Here is a 19,476-nt window from a genome sequence, read left to right on the forward strand (position 1 = left end):
GCAGAGAAATCGCAATTTGAACTTTTCGTTCGTTTCCATTTTGGCAGCTGGCGTTTTTTTTTTTTTTTTTTTGCGTCAAGCGGACATTGGTGTCTGATTAGATTTGGGCCATAGGCACGCCCCTGCGCCTCGCCTATGCCCCAGTCAACACTTGAGCACGAAACGTGAGCGTTGCAGCCACCTGAAAAAAAAACTGTGCGCCAATGAGACCGAAAAAAATGTAATTTCCAATTGTGTGCAACAAGAGCGTACATGACTATTATGTGCATACCCTGTAAACGTGTGAGAATAGGGTATGCTGCAGGGCTAAGATATAACTATAAATATAGGGATATAGGATATGAATGTATATGACCTACTCTTGATAGCTTTATAATCTCTGTGAAGTCGGATACTATTAGGCTAATTACAAATAGGATTTAGTATATGAATTTGTGTAGGAGATATGTTAAAGGAAATAAATTTTAAATTCTATACAGTCTTATATACTAAATTGACTACTTTTTCTTAGCAATCTAAAGGGATTTCATAGCTAGTTACTCTAAGAACTTCTTAAATATCCTCAGTCTAACAGTCTCTGAGAGCGGTATACCTAGGTATATCAGACATTTCGAAACAGACACAAATAACCTTTAAAGCCATATAGCATAGTCATATAACATAATATATATAATCAGAACAACCCACTGAAAATCCATCTCGATTCCCTCACTCTCTTGGCCTATCTAGTTCTGTATATAACAAACGTTTACAGGGTATCTTTTAGCCCAGCACTCATCTCTCTCACTCCTGCTTTATTTTCTGAAATCAATCTAAAGACTAGCAACGATTTGCTACACTTTTCACATTGCGTGCACAAATTGTCCAGCACAAATTGATGAGCCCTACAGCTAGAGGCCTAGCGGGGTCTACACAGCACAGGCCGACAACCAAAAAGGGCCTTCGGTTCCCCTTCAGCTGCGAACAAAGCAAAGTACCACAACAATCTTTCAGTGTAGGATTTCATCTTTTGTCTGTAAGTCTGTCTGTCTGTCCGTCTGACTGACTGACGATTGTCTCTGCTCTTGTTGCCTGGGTAATTATCATTTAGTTATGGCACTTTTTGTTTCACTGCAACTCTTAAGAATCCACTTTAAGTTGATACTGGCTGCTGCTGCTGGCTATACGAGTGCCGGCAGAGCAACTGCGACACGCACATGATAAATGATTTTCCATTAACTGCCATTGAAAAGCAAGAGAAAATATAAGGAAGGGCGTTGAGCGGCGAGCAGAGCGCAGGATAAAGCCAAAAACCATAGAAAACACAACTCGAGCACATGCTGTGCGAGTGTGTGTGTGTGTGTGGCATATGTGTCTCTATCTGTGTGTGTGTGTGTGTGTGCTGCAATGTGCTTGCATTTGTCATCCATCATCAACGAAGGCAGCGGCATTCTCTAGCTCACTCTCTCTCTCTCTTTCCCTCTCTCTCTCTCTTTTATCAACTGTCTACATCAGCATTATTTGTCTTAGTTTTTCAACGATTTTTCTACAATTTTTCTTATGTGTTCTTTTTTCACATAGAGTGAAGGCAACCAAAGAATTTATTTAACCCAATTTGAAACTGAATTTTCTTTAAAAGAAAATTAAGCCAGCGACTCGCTTGCCTTTTGTAAATTGAAGCTGCCACAAATAATAATAGAAGACAAACCAGAACAGAGTGGAACAGACGAGCGATGTTTGATTTGTTTTCCTCTCTCTCTCTCTCTCTTCAATTTGATGGATGACCATAAAATATTAATGTGCCGGCCGTAAATGCGACTGTGTGTGTGTGTGTGTTGATGCTCGATTTCCTCTTTTGATTTGACTTTGACGTCAAGGTCTTCCCATTTACAGTCAACCACTAAATGGCGCAGTTTTTGAGGGAATATTGAATGCGAATTGATAAGAAGAAAAATAGAATTTAGTACATACCTCCATATTAAGTTTAGATAAACAGTATATGCTTTTATATGTCATAAATTTGATAAATGATATTCTAATACTTTGTGGTATGTTATTATCAATAAGTTGATATTAAATCAAAATTTTGGAGTCTAGATTTGCTTATAAATATGTATTTCAGATAGTAAAATCCTATCTTCAACTTAGTTTACTTCAAATTTGACTCTTTGCTCTTCATAAACTATGCATTTAACTTAAACATGAAAATTAAAAACTTCTTCGTAACTTAAAGTTAAGTCCCATTTTATATCACAGTTCAAAGCCTCAATTATTTGCTTTTTCTCATTTTTTGGGGCATTCCTGGAGTATTTTCAGAACATAATCCATCAATCACAAAGCCCACAACCTTCTTCAACTCAGCCGCTTTCAAACTTAAATTGAAGGCTACAAAATAAATTTCTTAAGACGTGATTACGGTGCTGCTTTAAGCACTTGAATGCTTAAGCGTTGTCTGGGCACATTTTAGCATAATACCCTATATATAGCGTACACAATGTTGCTTCGCTTTGTATAATCAACTCATTATCATTAAGCGGCCGACAGTTGGGCCCGTTTTGGCTATTAGACATGCAAATGACCGGGCCAAAGCGCCCAAATGTAGACTAGCGAAAAAAGACGCACGTGCTGTGCGCTGGAGGCGTCGGGCGAGAATGGGAGCTAAGTGATGAGTCATCTGCACGCTGAGCAATTCAATCCAATTTACAGCAATCTGCCATAATTTCAACGCTTAACGACGATTCCAAAGATTTACGGCGAACAACTTTTCATAGATGAAACAGCAAGGGAAAAAGCAAGGGATAAGTCTAGATAAAGAGAGGGAGGGAATAGGAGAGGAAGGCTTGGAAACGGTTGACAAGTCTGGTAAAAATAAGATGCTGCGTAATATTTCTCACTTGCTGGCCAAGGCAACCGAAAGAAGAAAAAAATATTTAGAGTGGAAGAAGAAGCACTAGAATAATCATAACAAAAATATTTTTCGGCTGCAATAGACAAAGAGAGAGTGGGCCAGAGAGAGACGGAGATAGATAGATAGACAGAGAGAGAGGGGGAGAGAGTGTGTGTAAATAACTGCAGAGTGAGTCAGACAGACGGCGACAAAAGACGTCGTCGCCCTGGCTCTTTGGCCCAGACATTCGCACTTTTTGGCCATGGCCAATGGCATCATAAAAACTCCAGAGAACTCTGACTGCTAAAAGCCAAGCCAAGCCAAGCAAAGCCAGCATCGTGTTGTTTTTGTCTCAAATAGACGCCGCCGCAGCGGCGGCAGCCAAACACGTTGCACGGCACACGCACTTGCCACAAATTAGATGGCGAGAGCGAAAGAGAGAGAGAGAGTGTGTGTGTCTCGTCTGTCGTTTGACCTTTTTAGCGTTGCTAATTTGCAATGTTCATCAATTTAAGAGAGCGAGAGAGATAGTGAGAGAGAGAGAGAGAGAGACAGAGAGAGTGTAGGAAGAAGCCGCAATGCCTGCATACTTCTAGGCGTTCATAGGCCTCTCACCCAAGTTCAGTGAACTCTCTCTCCCCCCTCTTATTTGTTGCTAGACAAAAACAATCGACATTTGTTGTTTATGTATATGTTAGGGTGTAAGTTTGTGTGTGTGTGTGTGTGTGTGTATGAGTAGCCTTGTTTGTTTGTCGCTCGAGTGGCCTGGCAGCTCGCAGCTTTTTGTGAGGGGTCTATTGTTTCGACGATATTAATGCAAAGTTTAGTTCCCATTACGCTCCACCACTCAGTCGCTTCACTAATGCCGCCTGAGTGGTCGCAAATACATGAAATATCACCGTTATTTACCTAGACTCACTTCTCTTTTCGCTTGCCCGTTTTCTCTGCTGTGTCTGCTTTTTGTGGCTGGCAAAACTTAGCTCAATAAATGGTTTCTCTATCTATTTTTTTTTTTTTATCTCTCACAGAGAGAGTGTACAAACTCAAACTTATATTTTTGTTTCTCTCTACTTCTATCGGTTTACAGGGCCGTCACAGATCCACGCGATGGCCGTCGCGTCGCACTGAAAAAGCTGCCGAATGTGTTCCAATCTCTGGTCTCATCCAAGCGTGTTTTTCGTGAGCTCAAAATGCTTTGCTTTTTCAAGCATGAAAACGTAAGTACTTGAACAACTTTATATATACCTTTATCAACTATAATCATATATATATATATATATATATTAAAATCCATTGTGATATTACAAAGGGGAAGTGAACGAAAAATACAAAAAATTGTCTTGCATTTAATTACGCTTCGCGTTTATGACACGAAATTTAATTAAAAAAAGCAATTCGATTATTTGTGGTGCGGCGACTGCCACTATGCGCACACAATGCAAATATTTTCTGTATTTTTATTTTATTTTTTTGCATGCTCTCGCCCACTCTGTGTGGAATATTGCGTATACGCAGTGGCTGCCCGCTGGCCAATAATAGCCTGTAATGTCAAGGAGCAGGCGGTATTGCCTGACTGCCTGCCTGTGCATGTCACAGCAGCAGCGAGCAGGCAGCAGGCCTGACTTCGTCTGCAGGGTATCTCTTAGTTGCGCATTCGCATTGGACTTTTGCTCTCATGCTATGTGTGCATTTATTAACAATTATATTATTTTTTCCCTGAAAGCCTTCGTTGGCGAGAAATTCGTTTTAACTGCCGCCTTTCCAGTTGAACTTCAGCTCAAAAATTGAAGTTATTATTGTTGGATATTGCTTGTTATTGTTGTTGTTGTTGCTGTCTGTTTGATTGTCAAGCAAGTGTCGTTTATTGGCTGTGTAATTATTGTCATTAATTAAACGTTTCAGATGAGTAGCAATGATATAACTATGAGAACTCGCTTAACAAGCGAAATATATAAATATATTTAAATTAATATATACCTACATATGTGGGCAGACTAACGAGGTTTATTAAATATAAATTATTTTAAATAGAAAAAAAGATAATAAAATTGAAATACAAATCCGCTTAAAATACAAAACAATGTATTTCTTTATTAAACATATAATTATTAAAAAAAAAAGGAATTATTAATAATGCAAATGAGCTTAAAATACAAAAAATTAAAAAATATTATTTTGAAATTGTTATTTATAATAATCTTTTTCTTACAAATGAGTAGTTCACATTTTGTTATATTTAAGTCATTATACATTTTTTTTTAGATTATAATTATTAAAATTATTATGTTTTTATTTTCATTTATATTTTATATATTTATTAATTTGATTATATTTTATTATATTTAAATCAATTTTGTCAAAATTTGACAAAATTTATCCAGATTTAGAGAACTCTAAACTCTCTCACTTCATGAAATTCCGTGGCTAACTTTTTCTGTTGAACAACTTAGGCCTAACTCTGGCCTAACACACACACAGTTTAGCTTCATATATCATGTTTAAGCAGCTCTTCAATCACATTCAATTTGCCAGTCATATTTCATGTTTCGCAAGTTCTCTGGAATATACAAAATTCGATTTCGATCTATATGCTTTGGCTATTGTTTGTCAGACAGTTATAAATCAATCATTTATCATGGCATTAATTAACTCATTCATATTCATTGCAGTTGCTGCTGCTGCTGCTTAAATAAGCAACAACAAATTGCATATTTATGTACATATATTGTTAAGTGACGCCCACAAACAGGCCATGCCCACTTCTCTGACTGCTGCCAGTTTTCCAGTTTGTGAGTTACAAAAGGCTGTCGGGTCCCAAAAAAATTTATGACAAACAAATTTTATGCACAACAAATTGTAAAGAAAAACAGAAAAATAAAAGTTGAGACTACAAACATTTTGTTGCATGCAAATTTGTTAACATAACAGAGCAAGAGAGGGAGGGGAAGAGAGAGAGAGAGGCATGCCACACAAAGCCAAATGGCAGTAAAATGTAAAAGAATTATTATTGTTCATATAACATTTAGAATTATTAATAAAAGAAAAAACTTTAAACTAAAAGAGGGATAAGAGCAATAGGTAAGAGACGGGGCGGGGCAGGGTGCCTCGTTGAGAGCTCGACAGCTGCATTGTGCTGCGATTTTATGGCCAATTTTATGTGACTTTGCGGCGATTTGCTTTAATTTATTTATCTGCATATTTCAGCTCACTTGTGTTTCGAGCACGTGCATTGAGTGATCTCTGATTTTATTATTTGCATACGATATTTATATATATATTTTAACTAACTATACAGTTTTGACACGAAATGTGTAACGCCTGACAGATATATTTGTATAGATAAGGTATATATAGTATACTGATAATAAGTATGCGCTGTTGAGTAGACAGACATTTATTTGCTATGGTAACTAGCTTTAGAATTACTGCCATGAAATTTGGTAAATGTTTTTTCTAGCAGCTAAGGCAACATATATACTTCCTATATATTGACTAGAGTAGAATATTACGAAACATGTATTTCCTATATTTTGAATAGATTAATGTGTAAAGAAACAAACGTTTCCTATATATTGTCTACGAATAGATTCTAGTATAAATACGAAGAACATAAGATGTTCAAATTAAGATTAATATAGATTTATTTTTGGAATCTTTGATCAAGAAGAAGTTAAAATTGATTCCACGGATACAAAATGGCTCAAGTTTTCTAGAACCACTTAAGAGAAGCTATAATAATGGATCTTAGGAACTACCCAAACTTAAAAGTAAAACATTTTTATATCTGACTCCCATATATTTAAATTCTTTTCAGTTTCACTTTCAAAAATTATTAAATCATAATTGATTGACATTTGCCATGGCTAAAATGTCAGATTGAAGTTTGTCTAAAAACGCGCTCAACTTTTTCAGATTTTTATACCCTGAACCCATTGAAAATGGGAAATCAGGGTATAATGGTTTTGTGAAAAGTATGTAACAGGCAGAAGGAATCATCGCAGACCCCATAAAGTATATATATTCTTGATCAGGACGACGAGCTGAGTCGATATAGCCCTGTCCGTCTGTCCGTCCGTCCCTCCGTCCGTCCGTATGAGCAAAAGGATCTCAGAAGTTATAAGAGCTAGAGAGCTGAAATTTGGCATGTATACTCGTGTATATCATAGGCAGTACGAGTTTGCTTTATTTTTTCGATAACTCATCCGATAACATTTTTATCGAGAATAATCGAAAAATCGACATTGTTTTTTCAGCCTAATTTGAACACTTTTCAACCAGGAGACTTCAAATTTACGTTGTATATAGAGTTAATGGTTACAAAGATTTTGTAATTTACAGATTTTGGATACCACGCCCCCTTCGCCCCCAATTTGTAAAAAACGCATTTCAAGTACTAGAGACTTGTGCTTTGGAATGTACACACATTTTAACTATATGAACACATTCTGAAAGTTTCATAAAGATACTTTTACTACAAGAGAAATTATTCAACTAATAAATTATCATAATATTGCCCACATTGCAGCGCAGCCCAAGCGTAGCCGCTGCTTACTGCGCAGTTAGCAGAGCGCGTGCTTATAAGTGCATGTGTATGTATGTGTGCATAGAAGAAGTGCAGAATGATTAGAATATCAGCTTGGAGGGTTCAGGGTATCTCCCAGTCGAGCAGTCTCGACTGGAGCCTTCTTACTTGTTTCATTTGACACACATGATTTTTGCCTTGACTGCAAATGTCAACTGCAACTTTCAGCATTTACCAACACTGTGCAATTCGAGCTGCTCTATTAGGCAAACGAATTGAACGTGGGTGAGCAGCGAGGCAAAGTTGATTATTATTGTAATATTCAAGTCAGACTGTGTTAATTTAGTTAGCTTGTCCAAAACTTATGCAATGCATTCGATTCGATGAAGAGTTGCCCTAATGAAGCGCGCTCTGCCCACACAGATGTCAACACCAGGCAACACCTATGCAAATGTTGTCTTAATATGCAAAGTGCTTTATGGAAAAGAAGAGACAGAGAGAAGGAGAAGACATAGTAGCAAAAGAAATATAAAAGAGGAGCGTCTCGTGCTGTGTCTATTGTTGGTTTCCTGTGGCAATTCCATATTCATTTCCTGCATGCAACGCTGCGACGCGTTGCATATCCAAAGCAAGTGCAATCAACCTGAAATAAGCTAGAGACGACAATGCTGTATTCAATAGGTGAATACGTCATCTGACTCTGCGACTTGCTGTTAAAGCCATTTGCGATGTGGGCTGATATATATATAAGAGATGTAAGAGAGCTCAATAAATGGAGACTTTTCTTTACATATGGAAGTAGATTTAGCTAGAGATAAATTAAAGTATATTGTAATGAAAAAAAAAAGTTTGTTATGGTTTGAGCTTATATTATATGTATATTTATTTATTTACATTCTATTATATTTTTCTGACTTAAATTAAATTAACTTTTATGTTAAACTTATGTTAACTAAGATCAAATGCTTGACAAATTTGTATCTGCTTTTACTTAGAATTCTCAAAGTGTTTACATCAATTTCTATAGCTCCTATATATTGGCAAACTTTTTTAGCATTCTTAAAGCCCTGTCTAACTTAGTTTCGGCCAGAATTTGTTTAAGTTTTAATGGGTTTCCTTTCTTTCTATAGATGCTACATAAATATTTGCACGCTTTTGCTTTTGCTTTTGCGCTTTTCCATAGAAGTTGCTGTGATTCTTTTGGCTGCATAAGTCCTGCCTTTCAGTTTTGTGCTTGCTTCCTGCCAATTGCCAACTCTGGCAACACACACACACACACACGCACACACACACACACACACAGTAACAGCTCTTTGAGTGACAGCGCAGGCACTGGCAATCGTCTCAATTGCTTTGGCATTATATGGCGCAGAATACCAAATATATGTATGTGTGTGTGTGTCTGTGTGTTTGCTCTGCAGTGCATTATATATATATGTGTGTGTGTGTGTAAGTGATTGTGTGCCTTATACATTTTAACAAATCGCTGCAAAATGTTTGCCCCATTATGCATTGTTGCTTATTTCAATTGCGAATTTCAATAAAAGATTTTGCAACGTACGTGGCGCACATTTCAAAAGCATTTCTCACATGCAGCAGCCGAAGACGACGACGACGACGACGTCGGCGACGATAAAGTGTATGCCTGCCACACCCCCCACCCTACCGCCGTTGCAGCTGCTGCAAATGATTGAGTTTGACTTGAAGTTTTTGATGCCTGGCATCAATTGCATGCAAATTTCTGTTGTTGTTATCATTTCGAGGCGCTACACAAATTGCAATTGAAATATCAATTGAACCTTATAGATATATGTTTATATATACCAAATACATATATATCTAATACATATACAGCATACAATTTACTTTGTGGCACAAATCCCACGCTAGATCTTTTTAGCTGGAAGAGCTTTACAGCACAGCTTCAACTCGGCTCAAGGTTGAAACAGGCACAAAGCAAAGCAGCTGATGAAATTGTTTTACAAAAATCTGTGGCGTTTTAATTAGTCAGCAACAAGAACAACAACGACAGCAACAATTACAACAACTGGAAATGTCAGCAGCTGCTGTAACAATTATTTAGCTAGAATTTTGGCTTGGAATGAAAATGTCGCTAGCAAACAACACTTTTGCTTTTGTTTAGAGACGCGAGCGACTTGAAGAAAATTCACTTGAAATCGTTTAAAAAGGGGCCAACAGAGGAAGAAAAATAACAAGAAGAAGCAGAAGATGACGAAGACAACAAAGAGCTAGAAGCAGAGATGCTGTTCTTGATTATGTTAGCTTTAACATACTTCAAGTTTTTTTATGCTTCTCCTTCAACTTCCCCAGCTCTCTCTCTCTCTCTCTCTCCCCTTCTTTCTCTTTCTCTGTTTGAAATGTGCTGCCACAGCTGTTGCCACTTGCAACTAGCAACTTGCAACTCGTATAGTTGCAGTTCAACAAAAGTTGTTGTCTAAGTTGTTTGCACAGCTCGTTAAATGTTGCTGTTGTTGTTGCTGTTGCTGTTTGTGTTTATTATTATTACACGCCTAGTTTAGCTTTAGAGCAATTGTTTGCCCTCTGCATGAGCTGAAGTTGCATTGAGAGTGCGCAAATGCAGGATATTCAAATGTTTTTGATGAAATTTAACAAATTAAAACATGAATTTTGAGTTTCATAAGTATGGGGCAAAAATGTTTAAGCAATTTTTTTGGACAAGGCTGAAGGAAGCCAATGAAGCTCTTTTTGATAAGCTCTTCAACTCCAGAATTGTTGAGGTTTATGATTTGAATACTATTTTGAAACAGTGCTGAATAAATGCTCGAAAAAATAAATAAATAATCCAAGTTATTCTATCAAATCTGACCCACTTAAGGCAGTTCAAAGCGAGATTAAAAAATCCTGAAATCTTGCTAAATCAAAACTTTGTAATCATCACTTGCTGCTTTGTGTTTGTTTTTTTTTCGCATCTCTTCTACAGGCGCTGCTGCGCTTCAAGGACAGCAATCAGAAAAAAAAAACAAAAACAAAAACAAAGAAAATAACTGCCAATATGAACTGCATAAATTTGGTTGCTGATTGCCACAGCGCAAAATGTTAATTAGCTGCAACGCGGCGTTGCACGTGCGAGGGCAAGAGTGCACTGGCAGGTAGTGGTAGCTACATGCACACAACATGCAACAACAACAACAACAATAATGGCAACTTGCAACAAATTATGTGCGAAGCAAGCGGAAGGCAGCGAAAGCAAAGCGTTACTCGAGGGCTGACATGATGCACTGCACGAAACAGGGGGGCAGAACTTAAGAAGGTTATAGAGTGAGAAGGGAGGCAGGGAGAGAGGTTATTGTAATATGTTTTATATGTAAATTATGTAGTAATCAGGGTAGTGCCTTTTCTATAAGTCTTTGTTTAAAATCACTTCAAATATTTCGAGCTCAGGCCAAGCTAAAGTTTTTAAGCCACTTTCTAGGAATATGAGAGAAGGCTGATATAACTGAAATAGTACTTTCCATGTATAATATATGCTATGCAGCAGTGGTATTCCCCCTGTAAAGCAATTTAAGACAAAGAATCGTTGCAAACATGTTGAGTTCATAATAAAGAAATGTTCTTAAAGCAAAAGGATTTCAGCGTATATAAATATAATAATATTTATATTATATAAATATAAATAATAAAAAAAAACGCAGTATTCCTTCTAAACTAAACTCTTTGTCTTACATCACCTCAGGCATTTTGAGTACATTTTAAAGCCAAAGTATTTAAGCTTGGCTTTGTGTCAGCTACCTTCATTTGTGCCTTAAGCTGTTCTTTGGTTGCTGTTGTTGTTGTTGTTGTTGCTGTCGTTGTTGTTGTTGCTTGTGAAACCGCAAGCGCAACAAATGCAGTTTATAAGTTGCAAGCAGCGCGAAATATTATAAACGAACTTAACTGAGCCAAAAAAACAAAGCCAAAGACGATGACGACGCAGCGAAACCCTCGACAGACCCAGACCCAGCGGCAGCTACAGCTTTAGCTTTTGTAAATGAACACAACAACAACAACAACAATAACAACAACAGCAACAACAACAAAAAGGCTAAAAATTGTTGCCACTTAAAAAAAAAAGAGAAAAAAAAACAACATCGAAGTCGGCGGCTTAGCAACGCGGCGGCACTTTTTGTGTTGCTGTTGTTGTTGCTGCTGAAGCACTTTGCAACAATTTTTGTGGCCAACAGACAAATCCAGGCAGCTGGGGGAAGACAGTCGAACAGCAGCGGCAACAATGTGTGAGTGTGAGTTGTGCAACAAATATGCGCACACATATAGATTGTTTTTAGTCGGGTTGCTCAGATTGTTGTTGTTGTTGCCACACGCAACAATTTCGCATGTTGAATGCTATTTTTTTTTTTGGGCACTTTTCTTGAAATGCGAGCGATTTGAGCTGCTTGAATGATATTGAAAATTGATTTTCAGCCACGCAGTGTCGCACACACACTCACACACACACACGCACAGCATTGTTGCAACACATGCGCCTCTGCCCGTCCTCTGGCTGCCTCACCCCGTTAGATCTGCCATTTGGGCTTTGTGGCAAGTTCCTTCATCATTTTGACCGCAAGCTAAATAAATCAGCGCTTGTCTGCAGCTCGGGCTTGCACACAGAAAGGTAGAGCGGCGGCAGAACAGCGGCAGAGCGACGGCAGAGCGGGCCGCAGCTCAGGGCTTTGGCTCTGTCGACGCTTGTCCAAGTCGGTTGTTAGTTGTTGTTGTTGCTGTTGCTGGTTGCTCTTTGTTGTGCTGCTGCTGTCCATCAAGTTCTTGCCGGTTCGTCCCGTTTTTATTTATTATTTTGTGCTGGTTTGGCTCTTTTTTTTTGTATTCCTTTCTGTCTTATAGAGCCGTTGCCTTTGCTGCAGACAATCGGATGGGCAGACAGACCGACAGACAGACAGACAGACGGGCAGGCGGGCAGAACTCCCCCGAAGCGTAGCTGCCACAGACAGACAGTGGCGTGTCTTGTATCTGCCGCTAAACATCATCAACGGGTCAGCGTTGCAAGTTGTTGCCAGTTGCTGCCGCTGCCAGTTGCTGCCGCTGAACTTTGTGGCATTTTAGTGCCTGGCAGCGACACTTAACATGCGCCATTTAGTGCATTTGATGCGCTGCAAGCAGCGAGCTTTTGATTTTTATTTATATTTTATTGGAGTGCATAATTTATGATCTTAGCCACAAGATCGAGCCACTCAGCCACTCAAATGGGCGTCGTTGCATCTTTGTTGTTGTTGTAGGTGTAATGCTGCAGCATTGTTTTAAGATTTATGTGGCTAATGCCACAACCAATAAACACACTCGTCTATATTAACAACATTGTGTGTGCATGTGTGTGTGTGTCAAGATTTATTAACGAAACACGACTATAACAATTCTCTCATTCTATACCTCTCTCTCTCTTTCTCTCATTGCAGGTGCTGTCAGCTTTGGACATTTTACAGCCACCACATTTGGACTTCTTTCAGGAAATGTATCCTTTTTACAACAAACAATAGAAAAAACTATAAATTAAATAGTTTTTAAAAATGATTTTTCACTAATTGAAAGCTGAAATGAATTTTCTTTTAGTCTGATTTAAGTAAAGCTTTGAGTTGTCTTTTAGAATTATTAAGCATAAATGAATAGTTCTTGATAATTTGAAAATTTTGTAAGAGTTTATTGAGTTTTATAGCAAACTTTTGGGAATCGTACAATTCAATTAAGTATTTAGTGCAAGAGAAGATTTCAAATGTAACTGAATAGAGTAATTGCAAATGAAATTAGTTTGAGTCAGACTTAAGTGAAATTAATAACTTGGAAAAGTTTTCAAGCGCACTTGAAACTGCTGGGAATAGTAAAGGGCGAATTTAGTGAGAATCCTTATAGCAAATATTGAAATAAAGAAGTAGCATATGACTTAAGAGACTATTAATAGGCACACATGAATGGGGAAAACATTTTAGAACATAATAGAGAGACTATTAAATAGAGGATCTTTAAATATTACATATGAAGTAAGCAAGTGTAGGTAGAGATCAAAATCAGGGTCGATTAGAGGGAAAATATGTTAGCGCAGGGCTATATAAATCAGAGCTATATGCCAAATTACTTTTACTCTTCACTGACTACTTCTATGCCTAAGTAACTACGTATTTAGATTCCATGAAGATACAAATTAGATAAATCATAAGCCGTAAGAGATTACGGACAAGCAGAGAAAATACTAGATAGAGCAGCCAATTGAAGAGAAGATAGGAAGTAAGCAAATGTAGTTTTAAATTGAGAGAAGCCTCAACGAAAGATGCTAAGGAGAAGAACAAGCTAAGCTGAGTGTAAGCTACCTGCTTGTCGAAGTCTATGTGGAGCAGAGGCAATTCAAGAGATTATTGACATACTGAGAAAATCATCATTGAATAGGAAATGAGTTGTATGCAAATGTAGCACGCAATTGAGAGCCAGATCATGTGCAGGCGATTTACTTAAAGAGAAGATATTTAGTTGAAGAGCAGAATAATGTATGCTGAGCTTAAGGTAGCTGCTCGCTGGACACTGGAGCAGTTATATGTGTGAGAGAGGCAACATACTGGCAACCTAGTCATAGGAGGCAGCTCAATTTCAATGCTTTAAACGTATTAGTATATGAAGTAATGTAAAGGATAGTATGAGTAAATATAAATGATAGTATTAGTTTATATACTAAATTGATAAAAGTTATTGTTAGTTGTCTTTGAGATTTAATTGAGAATAACTCATTGAAACAGCAATCAGAAGATATGACGAGACTTTTCTATAAATTAAACATATTTGCCAAGAACAAAAACCTTCACCTGCTCTCACGCACGTATAAACACACATACCTATACACACCCACACCCACACACCTTCAACTACACCTACACACACCCACACAGACACTCACGCCTACTTCAGCGCAGCAGCTTAACAATTTGGCAAATCCAAAAAGCTTGAGTTGAAACCGCATCCTTCGTTGGGGTCACAGGTTTTATTTGCTGATTGAGGGCAAACTGTGAAAATAAAAGGCGAGAATATCTATTTTCAGCGCGTCAAAGTTGTGGGCAGAGCGAAAGCCAAAGCCCAAGCTAAAGCGAAAGCTGAAGCTGGAGCGTGCAACTACTTAATTGAAAAAGTTTAAAGCTAACAAACAAGCCCCAAAAAACTTTTGCGCGTGGCCCAAAATGGGCGACAAACAGCATTCGGCTGCCACATGGCAATTGGTTATTTCCTAAACACTATCCTAACTCTAGCTATGTGATAACTGAACTGCTGCAATCGGATCTGCACAAGATCATCGTGTCGCCGCAGCATCTGTCGGCGGACCACATCAAGGTCTTTCTCTATCAGATACTGCGTGGCCTGAAGTATTTGCACTCGGCCAGGATACTGCATCGGGACATCAAGCCGGGCAATCTGTTGGTCAACTCCAATTGTGTGCTGAAGATATGCGACTTTGGGCTGGCACGCGTCGAGGAGCCCGACCAGGCCAAGCACATGACCCAGGAGGTGGTCACACAATACTATCGGGCACCCGAAATACTCATGGGCGCTCGCCACTATTCGTCGGCTGTGGATGTGTGGTCGGTGGGCTGCATCTTTGGTGAGCTGCTGGGCCGGCGCATATTGTTCCAGGCGCAGAATCCGGTGCAGCAGCTGGAGCTCATCACCGAGCTGCTGGGCACGCCCACCATGGAGGATATGCGTCATGCGTGCGAGGGCGCACGCACACACATGCTGCGGCGGGCGCCCAAGCCGCCATCGTTCTCGGTGCTCTACACGCTCAGCTCACATGCCACGCACGAGGCGGTGCATCTGCTCTGCCAGATGCTTGTCTTTGATCCGGTAAGGCAGACTGGCTTAAGTGACACTCAAATCTTTCGGCTGTAACACACGATTCTCTTTCCCCCTCCTTCCGCTTCTTACAGGACAAGCGCATTTCGGTGACAGATGCTCTGGCGCATCCGTATCTGGATGAGGGCCGTCTGCGCTATCATTCGTGCATGTGCAAATGCTGTTTCACTACCTCAGCCGGAATGCGTCAGTATACGGCGGACTTTGAGCCCTCCGCCGGGCAGCCCTTCGATGATTTATGGGAGCGCAAGCTCACCTCAGTGCAGCAGGTGAAGGGTAAGTCAAATAAACGAACGAGAACGAAAAGTTGTAAGAGCATTTTATAAATGAGGAATTCCCCCTCTCACAGAGGAGATGCACAAATTCATTGCCGAGCAACTGCAAACGGGCCGTGTGCCGCTCTGCATTAATCCGCAGAGTGCGGCCTTCAAGAGCTTTGCCAGGTGAGTTGCAATCCAGCCATACAACACGCTGCACGTTGCGTACGAATCCCAACCAAACTCGACCCACTCTCTATCTCTCTCTTTCTTTACCTATCTATCTCTATCTCTCTCTCTTTCTTTTTGTTGTTCCAAAAAATTGTATTCGTAATTTGCTTTTCAGTTGACAAATAAAATTCTCTCTTTCACGCACATTGTTGTCTCTCTCTCTCTCTCCCTATATCTCTCTTTTTAAAAGGAAACTTTGTTTTTTCATTTTACTTCGTCAAATGCTTTAAGTCTTTCTATCTCCGACTCCACCCTCTCTATCTCTGTCTCTCTCTATCTATTGTTGATTTATCTTTGAATATAATATAATATATATTTTAAAACATTTTTAATTTTTGTTTTCTCTTCTTTTTTTTCTATCGTTTTTTGTATACAAATATATCGATTATACATCAATATCGATATACATTAATATTGAATCAATTCTATCAAATTTAATTTACATATTTGCGTTGTTAAGCCAATGAGAATGAGAATATCTACTACTACTACCACTACTACCACAACTTGCACTGCTGCTCCTGCCGCTGCTGCTGCCGCTGCCGCTGCTGCTGCTGCTGTTGCCGCTGCTGCCGCCGCCGCCGCCGGTGCGCAGGCTAAATACCAAGACAAAGACCAAGTATATATACTAGGCGCGTACCAATATTATCCAATCAAGTCAAAGAAATACACAGAAAGCAGATCCAAGCAGAAGCTCACAAAACAGAAAGAAAAGAAAAAACAAAATAGCAAAGCCGCCAGAGAAAGAAAGAAAACAAACAAGAATAAAGAGAAAGACAAAGACAAGCAAGCAAGATCAAGAAAGCGGGCGAAAAAGCGAGCAAGATACTAAGAATCGCATTGCAGCGATATATATCGATATCGATATCGTTACTACACTATTGTGGGTACCTCGGCAGCAGCAACTCTTGAATCTTTAGGTCTGTTGATCAAGCAAATACATTTATTGCTCTAATACATTTGCTAAAACAAAACAAAAAATATATATCATTTATAATTTTTTTCTATAATTTATATAAATATGATTTAATACCTATGTTCACCATATATATATAAATATACATATGTATATTCTCTTCCTTTTTTTATAATATATATCTTCTACTTTATTTTCTGTTTGTTTAATGCAAATGTGTATAAAATCATTTATAATACTCCTAAGTTGTGAAATATGACTTAACTCATATATATATTTTTTCATTTTCATTACATTTATTATTAAATGGGTTATTTGTGTACATAAATGTTATTTACAAAAAAAAAAAAATACCAAAACTGGCAAATTTCTAACTCTCGTCAAATGTCAAACGCAAAAATTGGTCGACAAAAAATAAATCATCCAAAATAATTGAAAACAATTGGCTTTAAAAAAAAATCAAGAAATTTTGGAATCCTGAAAAAATACTACAAAAATACGCACCACTTTTCATAGACATTTCGAGCAAAGCATATCAAAAATACCTTGCAAAGCATAAAATGTAATCTAAATCCCATATACATATATCTCTCTATCCATAGCCAATTTATATTTACCTTGTTGCAACTCATATATCATATAAACCAAATATATATAAATATATATATATTCGCATACTGTGTAAAGCATTTAATATATCAAAACTTTAATCAATCACACGAATACACACATATATATACACAGAGACACGCCCATTATCATATAAATGTAAAATTAAATATTCCATCCTTGCAGTTAAAACTTGAATAGAACTCTATAAATCATAGCTAAAACTCTTAAAAGAGAACTCTTTAATATAACAGCAACTGTATATTTATTATCTCTTGCAAGTCTTTTCCTTCTACCTATCTATATCTATCTGACGTCAGCTTCCTGTGAAGCTTATCAGCTGAAACTTGGAGCAACTGCTATAAGTTCTATATAAACCAAGTCTATACTATCTATCCTTTATTAATAACTATCCGAACTAAGCTTCCTCTCAAGCTTCTCTGTTGAAATTTGGTATAGCTGATTAGAATCATTCAAATTACAACACTACCATATCATATAGCTACCACATTACAATAGATGGAATTGGCATGCAGAAGAAATTCTAACTGCTCCCTAGAAGACCTCTCTTAAACTTGAGAATGAGTAGAATTCTAACTGAAAAGCATATTTAACTGCAAGAGTATTCCAGCTTCGGCTATGCCGAAATTATATATTTTCCTTTGTTTTCTTTCTCCAATAAAGTCATGAGCAAAACACACGCACACAGTTAGCTTGTACATTTTTGCAATTAGCCATATGAGAGTCTATATCACAGCCCCCACTAGCAACCGCCCCCCACCCGGCCCCCTTAACTCTACATCATGAATTTGGCCAAGAAAACATTTACAACTACATTTAATACACTGCCAGCAACAACAAACAGCAAAATGCATATTGAAAAATTAGAAATGTATGTATATATATATACATATATATACATATATGTATATGTATATATATATATATATAAATCAGTGCAGTTGAGCAGCAGTGACAATGGTCAAAGCAAAAGTAGAATAAAACCGCTTGAAAAGCTTTCACTTCAAGTCTTCAAAAAATAATAATTAAATAATTAACATAAAATTCTATACATTTATTATATAAATTATTTAATTCTTGATTTCATTATGTTTTGTTTTGTTGGTTGTATACTCGAAATCTATTTAAATGTAGTTTATCTGAATTTATATAATTTCCCTTCATGTACTTCATTTATTTATAATTTTGATTAGTTTATGCTGGTTTGTTGTTTATTGTTTATTGTTTATAGTGCTTCCACTGCGGGTTTTTTACTCTGGCTTTTTATGTTGTATGTATTAGTTTTTTGGGTAGTTTGCTGCATGTGCTCTACGCTCTATTTAAATGTATTTGAAGTGACAACTTTTCTGATCTGAGACTTGACTAATTTGTGCATTTTGTCTTCTTGTTTTTTTTTTTTTCCTTAATATTTTCGAAATTAGCTCCACTGTGGCACATCCTTCGGAGCTGCCGCCTTCGCCACATCAATGGGAATGACGGCAAAATGAGGCGATTGCTGCCTAAAATATCAAAAGCAACACTCAGCAAACAACAACAACAACAGCAACAACTTGAACAACAATAGCTAGCTATATACATGCGTACACATGTATGTGTATGCTATATATAGCTATATCAAATATGGACAAGGAGCCGTGCGACTTGCAGCTCCGCTACAACGCCTTCGGGACAGCAAATGGATAACAACGATTACAATTTTAAAGCGCCAAAAAACAGTTTTGCTCAGCGCTGTCTGTTTCAAAGTTAAAGCATTCCACCACCGAAACTAAAACAACAAATAAACAAAATGTAACGTAACTCAACTGAAACTAGTCTAAAAAAAAAAAAATAAAGAAAGAAAGAAACAAGAGTAAAGTAAAGCAAAGCAAACAACAATCGAAATTGTTTGCGGCACAAACAACAAACACAACAAATTCGAGAAAAAATAAAAAACAAATTCATTATAAACAAATTAAAATACGCGAAAAAAAAAATTATGAAAAGCAGCAAAAAATTAATTTGTTGCGCTTGACAAAATTGGTAGAAAAAATACGACAAAACACTAAAAATTAAATATTAAAAAAAAAAAAACAACAACAAAAGGAAAGCAAACATTTTTTGGTCTAATAAACAAAATGCAAATTGTTTTTGATTTTAAGCGCTTTAAGAAAAACAAAAAACAAAAAATCGATGTAAATTAATTAGCAATTAG

At 37.5% G+C, this 19,476-nt stretch overlaps 1 protein-coding gene across 3 annotated transcripts in view; it reads left to right on the forward strand.

The window, feature by feature from the left end:
- LOC6582089 (serine/threonine-protein kinase NLK) overlaps positions 1 to 19,160 on the forward strand; it is an 86,818-nt gene extending 67,658 nt beyond the window's left edge. For 2 of the 3 annotated variants that reach the window (XM_002007766.4, XM_044010338.1), the window contains exons 2-7: positions 3,954 to 4,083; positions 12,821 to 12,876; positions 14,651 to 15,242; positions 15,326 to 15,527; positions 15,601 to 15,694; positions 18,707 to 19,160. In XM_002007766.4, coding sequence (XP_002007802.3) covers positions 3,954 to 4,083; positions 12,821 to 12,876; positions 14,651 to 15,242; positions 15,326 to 15,527; positions 15,601 to 15,694; positions 18,707 to 18,761 — 1,129 coding nt within the window. In that variant the 3' untranslated portion in view covers positions 18,762 to 19,160. Of the gene's footprint in view, positions 1 to 3,953; positions 4,084 to 12,820; positions 12,877 to 14,650; positions 15,243 to 15,325; positions 15,528 to 15,600; positions 15,695 to 16,199; positions 16,242 to 18,706 lie in introns of those variants that run through there. The other variant, XM_044010337.1, reaches the window with a different exon arrangement.
- Positions 19,161 to 19,476: the final 316 nt, after the last annotated feature.

Source organism: Drosophila mojavensis, unplaced genomic scaffold (genome assembly GCF_018153725.1).
Source record: "Drosophila mojavensis isolate 15081-1352.22 unplaced genomic scaffold, ASM1815372v1 contig_74, whole genome shotgun sequence".
Taxonomy (NCBI): Eukaryota; Metazoa; Arthropoda; class Insecta; order Diptera; family Drosophilidae; genus Drosophila; species Drosophila mojavensis.